Source organism: Salvia hispanica, chromosome 1 (assembly GCF_029641045.1).
Source record: "Salvia hispanica isolate PSC_SH4W2 chromosome 1, Shi_PSC_v1, whole genome shotgun sequence".
In the NCBI taxonomy this organism is placed as follows: Eukaryota; Viridiplantae; Streptophyta; class Magnoliopsida; order Lamiales; family Lamiaceae; genus Salvia; species Salvia hispanica.
This window is the reverse complement of record NC_142692.1, coordinates 57,220,443-57,229,579: the sequence shown is the minus strand read 5'-3', so window position 1 is coordinate 57,229,579 and position 9,137 is coordinate 57,220,443. Positions and strand designations below refer to the sequence as shown.

Sequence of the window (9,137 nt, the reverse complement as noted above, 5' to 3'; positions counted from 1 at the left end):
TTGGTCAATTGATAAATTTGGGAAAGATAACAAGAAAAAAGAAGATAAAAATATTAAAAGTAAAAATCCCTTATTCCGAAAAATTCGCATGTTTCGATCCCATATTCTGAAAGATGAGCGAATTTAATGTCAAATTTTGAAAGGTAAGCTAATTGAGATTTGAGACCCGTATTCAATCTCTCAAAAAGGTTAATCTTGGAGCGTTGATTACTATTCATATTTGGACCATTTATCCTTTCTCCGCTCTCTTTTATATCTTGGTTTTTTTCCTATGATATTTCAAAATAAGGTCACCTTAAAAAGTATGTTAAGATAATGTAATAGTTTTTCTATAATTTGATTCACATCAAAAAAAATGTATTCTACACATATGAATCATCATAGAATCATATCAGCATCTTCTCCAAATCCAAAACTCAGCCTCTCATTATCGCAACATTCTCCATCAAACATTTTCGCAGACACACTTGTTTCACTGCGTAGATGCGTCGAAAACCAAGACCTCAAAGCGGGTTCTTCCCTCCACGCCCAAATCCTCAAATCAGGACTCCACACCGATGTTTTTATATCCAATTCACTACTCAACATGTACTCAAAATGCGATCGCATACACGACGCACGCAACCTGTTCGACACAATGCCTCACACAACTATCGTATCATGGACCACCATGATGTCGGCCTATCATCGCAGCTCACGCCTCGATCAAGCGATGCTGCTGTTTTCAAGAATGGTGGAGCATCTCAACCCCAACGAGTTCACACTGGCAGTGCTTCTCCATGCTTGCGCGTTTAGAGGCGGTGATGTGAATTTGATCGAAGCTGTTCATTCTCACGCGATTACAAGCGGCCTCTTATCGGATAGCTTCTTGCGGAATTGTTTGATCGATGCGTATGCCAAAGTAGGGATGCTTACGACTGCGGAGAAGCTTCTGCTCAGGCTCTGCGCAGAAGACGTTGTTTCGTGGACTTGTGTCGTGTCTGGTTGCATAAGAAGTGGTGATTCCGAGAGGGGGATAGCGCTGTTTTGCAGAATGCAGGAAGATGGAGTCGTGCCTAATGATATCGCAATGGTTACTGTGTTGCAGGCATGCTCGGAGATCGGCATCTATGGAATTATGCAGTGGATTCATGGATTGGTGTTGAAAGGGAATTGGTGGATGAGTTGTTTAGTTTTGAATTCGCTGATTGAGATGTACTCTACAAATGGATACTTCAACGAGGCTATGAGAGTCTTTCGTTGTTTCTGCTTTGGTAGTGAGGGTTTGCATCCTAGTCCTGAGACTATGGCAAACCTTCTACATGGCTGTGGAAGGTTAAAGCTAGGGAAAGAGGTTCATGGATACTTGATTAAACACGGCTTTCTTCCTTGCACCGTTGCTGAGAATTCACTTATGAACATGTATGCTGCACACGGATTTGTTCATTCTTCGTTGCTCATCTTTAGATCAATGGCCGAGAGAGACATTGTTTCTTGGAACACAATTATGAAATGCTTCGTGAAAAATGCTCAGGCTGCTGATGCACTGAGACTCCTTCGTGAGAGTCACGGAGAAGGTTTGAGAGAGATCGATTTTGTCACGTTGCTTACATCTCTTGAAGCTTGTTCTGAGCTGGCGCGGATTAGGGAAGGCCGAGTTCTTCATGGTTACTCGATGAAAACAGGGTTGCTTGGTGATATCTTTGTGCAAAATGCTCTGATAGATATGTATGCAAAGTCGGGGAGACTAGATTTGGCTGAGTGTGTTTTCGAGGGGATGCACCAAAGAGATGTTGGCTCGTGGAACTCAATGATCACAGCATATGGTGTTAATGGAGATGGGGCATCTGCAGAGAAGGTGTTCAAGGAGCTCGAAAGGGAAGGGACCAAGAAACTGAATGCTATAACATTCACCAATGCTCTCTCAGCTTGTGCTCATGCTGGATTGGTTAAAGAAGGTTTTGCCATTTTTCAATCGATGGAGAAGCAGCGTGGAGTGAGTCGAAACATGGAGCATTATGCTTGTATGGTTGATCTGTTGGGGAGAGCAGGGAGAGTGAACGAAGCAATGGCCTTCATTGAGAAGATGCCAATGCGGCCTGGCTCTGATATTTGGGGAGCTCTGTTGAGTGCTTGTGTGGTTGTTGGTAACGTGGCACTAGCTGAGAGGGCGGGGGAAGAGCTTGCAGCTCTGGAACCTTGTAGTAGCATCTGGAGAGTTGCGTTGGCGAATGCATATGCTGCTGCTGGGAAATGGGAGAAAGTAGTGGAATTGAGAGGTGCAACGAGGTTGAGGAAGGAAGGGGGGTGGAGTAGTGTGAATGTTGAGGGATTTGAGTTTGATTTCTTTGCAGGTGACACGAGGCATCCGGAGAGGGAGATGATCTACGATGTTGTAGGGCGCTTGAAGATTCATATGCTCAATGATGGACCGGGTGATTTGATTTTGTTAACTTAGAAGAAGCAGCTTCAGTTGATCAAGGTTGAGGCATATGATGATTTGCAGACAAGTAAATATTTGTTTGTAAAGTAGTTAAAGTTTAGTTCATATGTCTTGATGCACAAGCCTATATATTTTCATTCAAGATGTGAGCTCTAGTGTTTCTCTGTATGTAAAATATAAATGAATTTAATCTATCATGTGTCACTGTATTCAAACTTGTGGATTTTGATCTATATTTGTTATGTCTTGATGCACAATCCATCTTTGTACACATAATCTATATAGATCGTACAAAGATAGATCGTACAAAGTTAGATTAAGAATGTCTCATATCATTTGATCTATATTTGTTAAGTGGATTGTACATTCCACTAATGCATTCCACATACATTTTATTATAAAACTAATATATAAAAGTATGGTTCACATTCCACTCACTTTTCTACTCACTTTACTACATAAAGTCAAACAATTTCTTAAAACTCATGTCGATCAAATATGGAACATTTAATCACGGACTAAAGGGAGTATTGCATTTCAAGATTTCATATTATATGACATCATATACATTGATCTGAATCATCACAAAATTGTACGTATATGGTAGTTTTACCGGCAAATTGCATTAGTAGTGCCATCCTATTTGCTTTCCACTGAAAATGAGTTTGACTTTTCTTATGGATTTCGTCTTCGAATTCTTCTAGCAATTATCCACCATCTGATGGCATATTAGTAATTAAAAGAAGATTATTCAAGAAAATTAAAAATTGTAAGTTAAATGAAAAGAATAAATGGTATCAAAAAATTACTCCATCCCAAGATGACAACTTTTTTTTTACGTTAAATAAAAAGAATAAAATAAGAGAGAATATAGTAAAAATAATATGTTTTGATATTTAGTAATAAGCCAAGGAAGTGAAAAAAAGAGTTTACCTCTATATCTAGAAGTAGCATCTGACATTTCTAACTTCCCATTCCACTTCCTAATTCACCTACGTCATGTTCTATAGTCCTAAATTAGATGATATATTTGGACGATCACACAAAATTTTAGAAGATTTTGTTGTATGTATTAAATAGAGAAAGTAATTATAATGTAATAGATAAATGTGAGTATTTATTTTCCAGTTTTATGATAAAATGAAAATAGTTATATTCAAAATAATAGAGTGACTTGATGTTTATTTATAAAAATGCCAGATAAAAAGTTCCACAAAAAGCCTGGTTAGCAATTTATGAAATCATATTTCAAACAATATTCCACACCTTTCAAAATTGATTAAATAGGTGCTTGGTGATTTCCTGCTCAGGGTTTAGTAAATACTTCCTTCGTCCCATTAAATATGATACATTTATGACTCAATATGTGATTTTTGTAATGTTATTTTGTAAGTTAATGAAGAGAAAGTAAAGTAAAAAAGATGAAAAAGTGGAAATAGAATTAATTCTATTTTATGAAATGTTTCATTTTTAAAGGGATAACCTACTCCTTCCATTTAATACTTATACCTAACTCTTTCATCTCAAATTAACCACATCAATCAATAACTCCTAAAATCTCATGTTGACTAAGAGAGCCGAGCCGGAGGGAGTAATTTCCAACTGAACCACTTCCTGCCACTATATATATAATACTATTATTTGGCAAAACTATCATAGTATCATATACTTCAAAAATTAATTTACGGGTACCTAATTCATTAACAATATATACAAGCTTTACAAAAATAAAATGGAAATGTTCTAAAAGTTTTATTTCATTTAAGAAAATAAAATCTAATCATTGAATTTTAGAAAGTTAATCTAAAAAACTGAAGAAACTTAGTAGGAGTAAATACTAATTCATGATACGCATAAACAAAACATGTAGAATAGGGAGTATAATATTTCAAGAAAAGTCGAGTATTTTGTCAAATTAATCAAGCATCCGTATTTGTTCTTCTTCAAATCAATGTCTTGTTTGATAAATAATGATTTAAAATTATTGTACCTTTAATAATTAAAATATACTAATATTAAATTCAACAGTTGCTTTTTTTCATTTTCGAGTGTTCATTTATTTCATTGTATGAGCATGCGGCTGCTAGTTTCCATAGAATGGGACCAAAATCCAAATCTGTTTTCAATTTTCAGTTTCTGGGTTTTAATCTGATGTTAGAATAATTTCGATAACTAGTGAACGGTCAGAAACTACCAGCAAAAGAAATAGTAAGAAACTAACACAATCATATAATCTTTCATACTTTTAAACAATTTGATTGCGTTGTCCATCAGTTGCAATAACTAAACAAATGCGTCTATAATACCAGACTTTATTCTGAGAAGCCACAGATGTAAACACAATCAATACATTTTATGTGTTTAAATTATAAGCCAAACATATATGTATCATCACATCACTTCCTAAAAAGGAGAACAACTGTATGTGCTGCTATACTCCGGTTCTCCCCAAGACTGTCTACCTTTTCATGAGTTTTTGCCTTGAGGTTCACAGCCGAAGGGTCCGCACCAAGTAGCTTGCATAAATTCTCCCGTATAGCCTCCTTATGAGGGCTCAGTTTTGGTCTTTGGAGAATCAATGTGGCGTCTAAGTTACCTAGTTCGTAGCCTGCCTCGTGCATTAGCCGAACCTAACATGCAGTAGAATAATAGCGTTAATAATTCATAAATGCAATGAGCGTGGATTAAGACTTTGAGATATCTCCAGGCCCTTGACAATTTATACCATGTCAGCAAATTTTGTTGGATTCATATCCCATTTAAAAGGTAGAATTGGAGGAATCCTGGTAAATACTTATTAATCATATATATACCAATAATAAAAACTAAATGCCCCCTTATGGTAATGTCAAAGTTACAGCACAAAATCAAACAAACGAAGAGCTAAAGTAATAGCAATGAAAAATAGACTTCGAAAGCTCTGTTTCTTATTATTCCTCTATTCTACAACAAGCATCTTGTCATTCAGCACGATCTAAAAACAAATTTTGATGAAGTTAGCAACTATTTTGAGTCTACTAAGCTGAGGAGCATTAAGATAAAGGAGGTATGGATTTTTCTCTCTATAAAAAAAAAAGCAATGTTCTGGCAGGCTAATAAGGATGAGTCATAATTTTGTCACTAAAATCCTTATCCTTCCAACAAGATAAAAGGGTCAATCAGTTTAAAATACATGAACTTTGCACCAAGTTTGGTTTTACAATGAGCTTAAATTGTCATAGAATACACAAATTTTACTTAGTTTGTAATATTCCCCAAAATTTTACTTTTTCTGACTAAATTGCCCAAATTTCCCGACACACAAATAGCCATACAATTATTTTCCATGTCAGCTTCAATTTCGCCCAAAAGTAGTAAAATCAAGAGAAATTTGTAAACAATGTATATTTGTGAAGAAAATTTAAAAGCAAAAAATCAGAGCAAAGTTGGTGTGTATGTGAATGTGTGATAGAAACAAAGCATTATGTAGTTAATGTAATTTTACTAACTAAATCATACTCCTATATAGAAAGATGAAGGATTATGATATTGGGATTTTGAAGTGAACTCACTGCCTCCTCCACAAAAACACAAGATGCTGCGCCTTTCCACTTGGGATCTGTGTCTGGAAATATCTGACCTATATCTGGGAGGCCAAGCGCCCCCAATATTGCATCAACAACACAGTGCAGCAATACATCACCTAAAATTAACAACACAAAATTGCACATAATTATATCAATCTCGATTTAAACAAGATAGGGAGGGTGAACTTACATAAGGAGTCAGGGTTGAATAATAAAAACCTAAACCTAACAATTGAATTGAATTCAAAGCAATTGAAATTGGGGGGTTTATACATATATATAATTAGATGTACCGTCGGAGTGAGCTTCGCAGCCTCGATCGTGAGGAATATCGATGCCGCCGATAATGAGGGGATACCCCGGTTCGAGGCGATGAAGGTCAAATCCATGGCCGACGCGGAAAGGTAGAAGCTTGGGAGGATTTGCAGCTCCGGATTGAGGCTCTACTCCAACCGTGGTCGCGGCGGAAGCTAGCGTCGGCCTGGCGGTGAATTTCAAGGAGGGAAGCAGCAATTTTCGGGGCAAGCAAGGTCCCGATGCGGGTGGTTGGAGGGCGAGTTGCTTTGAGGAGGTGTTGATGGGGAGCGGGGCAGCGTAGCAGAGGGAAGCAGCAGCCATGGCCATATCGAAGAACTCTGGTTGGAAATGGAAATGGAAATGGAAATATCTGAGTAAGCTCTGATGATATTATTAAAGATGCCTGAATTATGTTGGGAAGGAAAACGAGGGTGGAAATATTAAAATCTTTTTTTTTCTGTATGTTTGGAATAAGTGTTTATTTATTGCAGCAGTCAATTATTCTTAAATTATTGGTCATATTCCACAGCGCCGGTGCGACTAGGGAGTTTCCAGCCGTCTTTTTATTAATTACTCTCTCCGTCCAAGATTAAGAATCACTTTTTGCTATAAAAGTCCGTTCCAGTTTAAGAATCACTTTTAGAATTTTCGTCATACAATTTTACCCCATTCTTTATCAAAATTATATAAAAATGTCATTATCTACGTTAAAATATATCAAAATAAAAATCAAAAGTCAAAAAGACTCACCTTCAACCAACTCCACCATCTCACTTCATTTATTACACATTCTACCGTCTCACTTCATTTATTACACACTTCACCATCTCACTTCATTTATTACACACTTCAACTCTTTCTTAAAATCCGAGCCATAACAATAAGTGACTCCAAATGTGGAACGGATGGAGTAATTAATACTCCTACTATCATCAATTATAGGTGAAGTTTATTGTATTGCATTTTTCTATGCATATATCCATAGGTCCAATTGAAAATGAAACGTTTTTTTTTATTGTCCCATTAGAAATTAAATGTTTTTTAAAATAAAAATAACTTTATTTCTACTTTTTCATTTTTTTTACTTTACTCTCTCTTCTTTAACTCAAAAAAAAACACTACATAAAATCTCGTGAAGCAAATGTTTCATATTTATTGGGACGGGGGGAGTATAATTTACCGAATTTCATTCTCCGTACGCATCTGATACGATTGTCCCTATTTCGGAAACTGACGATAAACCCATCATTGAGGATATACGTGAAGAGGATACATAGCCTACAAAGGAGGCAACCAAGACCGAGTACAACAGAATCAGAGACCTCATCGAGTAACTAAGCCACCTGATAGCTATCAGGATTATGTTCGACAATACGAGTCATTTTTAACCATATTTCTAGCTATGTTATTCTCTTTCGTTTTCACTATGTAAGCTTGTAATAGGATAGAGAGTCAAGCTTATTTATAAGCTTCTTTATGTAATAGGCTAAGTGAGAGAATATTAAGACTCACTGAAGATAAAAGGTAAAACAACACAGAAAACATTTACACATGCATCAAACATTGAAAACCATGTCTTCTCACACTTAGACTATTAGATAGGCTAAGTGTTATGAATGGGGGATTTGCGCATGCTAAAAACATATAATTAAGATAACACTACCAAAACTATAAAATAAAATAAAGAAAAACAGAAAAATTAAAAAGAAAAACTAACGGGTCAGTCGGTGTGGTCGGCCATCTCTTACATTGGCTCCTCCTTGGTACGGAGCTCGGTGCAGTCGTTTCCTCTGGTACATCCTGGGGTTGTTCACTTGCATTCTCCTCCTCTTCCTGGGAGTCATCACCTTCTCCTTCTGGTTCTTGTGCTTCGTTCACTTGGCCTGCCTGGCCACTCGTTCCAGCCGCATCCTCTTTCTTTCTTCTCGCTAACTCCTTAAACAGGTCCTTCATCATGTCTGCCAACCTTGTTATCTGGGTCCGAGTCTCTCTGTTCTCTGCCGCCATGTATGCCGCCGCCCTCTCCAGCTCGGCTTGTCTCCACTCTTGTACCTATCCTTCCTAGCTTGCAATCACTCTACCAGCGGGGATGGCGGCCTCACCCATAGCATAAATATAGGGGACGTCTTCCCTTATATAAACGGTATTTGTGTGGGTGAAGAATTGTATATCAAAGAGGCTAGGGGGGTCTACCATAAACATCGGTGAGAGGGATTCAGTTTCAATCTTCACAATATTATTGCACACAAAAGCTCCCAAGATGTTGCACATGGACAGTCTCCTAGCTGGGTAGGTAGCAATTAGGTGGCATCGACATGCGGTCCAAAAGCCTAAGTATACTCTCCTACTGCGCCTCGCGCACCATAAGAGGTACAACTCAGTCATGGATGTCCTTACGGCAGAGTTTATTTGACCCAGAAGGTTATAGTCCAGATATAGTTGAACAATGCGAAGGATAGGGCTATTGAAATGGATGGAACAGGAGTGGTGGAAGCAAATTGGCTAGCAGCGGGGTGAGTCAACTCTTCCCAACCTGCTTGGGGTTCAAATTCTACGTGCCTCCTAGGTATGCCTCTCTCCCAGTTCCTCCACTCAGAACTAATCGCCTCTTCTAAGATACACATTCTCAATCTTGCCTTCCACTCGTCCAGGTTCATAGATAATTCCCTCCCAAATACCCGAAAAGAGATAGACACCTCATCTAGGTCATTATTAAATCTAAACGTGATGAAAAACCCATTTGTCAATCTAACAGGTATAGTGCGGTCTCCATTATCAAGCAACCAATCAAATCCCAGAGCATGCATATAAGATAGAAAGGGGTTGCGAGCTACCAACTCGTCTAGAGAGGG

General features: G+C 37.6%; 2 protein-coding genes across 2 annotated transcripts; one reads left to right on the top strand and one right to left on the bottom strand.

Annotated features, from left to right (window-relative positions):
- Positions 1–265: 265 nt before the first annotated feature.
- On the top strand, positions 266–2,655 carry LOC125219471 (pentatricopeptide repeat-containing protein At3g53360, mitochondrial-like). The gene has a single exon (XM_048121448.2). It carries the CDS (start codon positions 356–358, stop codon positions 2,435–2,437), a length of 2,082 nt encoding a protein of 693 aa, XP_047977405.1. The 5' UTR covers positions 266–355; the 3' UTR covers positions 2,438–2,655.
- Positions 2,656–4,639: 1,984 nt separating this feature from the next.
- On the bottom strand, positions 4,640–6,728 carry ISPF (isoprenoid F). Its single transcript, XM_048119106.2, has 3 exons — positions 6,282–6,728; positions 5,974–6,104; positions 4,640–5,052 (listed from the first exon to the last, which is right to left on the bottom strand). Exons 1-3 carry the CDS (start codon positions 6,610–6,612, stop codon positions 4,819–4,821), a joined length of 696 nt encoding a protein of 231 aa, XP_047975063.1. The 5' UTR covers positions 6,613–6,728; the 3' UTR covers positions 4,640–4,818.
- Positions 6,729–9,137: the final 2,409 nt, after the last annotated feature.

What these genes read in the sequence shown, in the direction of transcription:
- LOC125219471 (XM_048121448.2), top strand. Translation starts at nt 356, where the DNA reads ATGTATTCTACACATATGAATCATCATAGAATCATATCAGCATCTTCT.
- ISPF (XM_048119106.2), bottom strand. Translation starts at nt 6,612, where the DNA reads ATGGCCATGGCTGCTGCTTCCCTCTGCTACGCTGCCCCGCTCCCCATC. An exon ending in CTGCGAAGCTCACTCCGACG is followed by an intron (nt 6,105 to 6,281) that starts GTACATCTAATT and finishes TGTTAATTTTAG; the next exon opens with GTGATGTATTGCTGCACTGT. An exon ending in GTGTTTTTGTGGAGGAGGCA is followed by an intron (nt 5,053 to 5,973) that starts GTGAGTTCACTT and finishes ACTGCATGTTAG; the next exon opens with GTTCGGCTAATGCACGAGGC.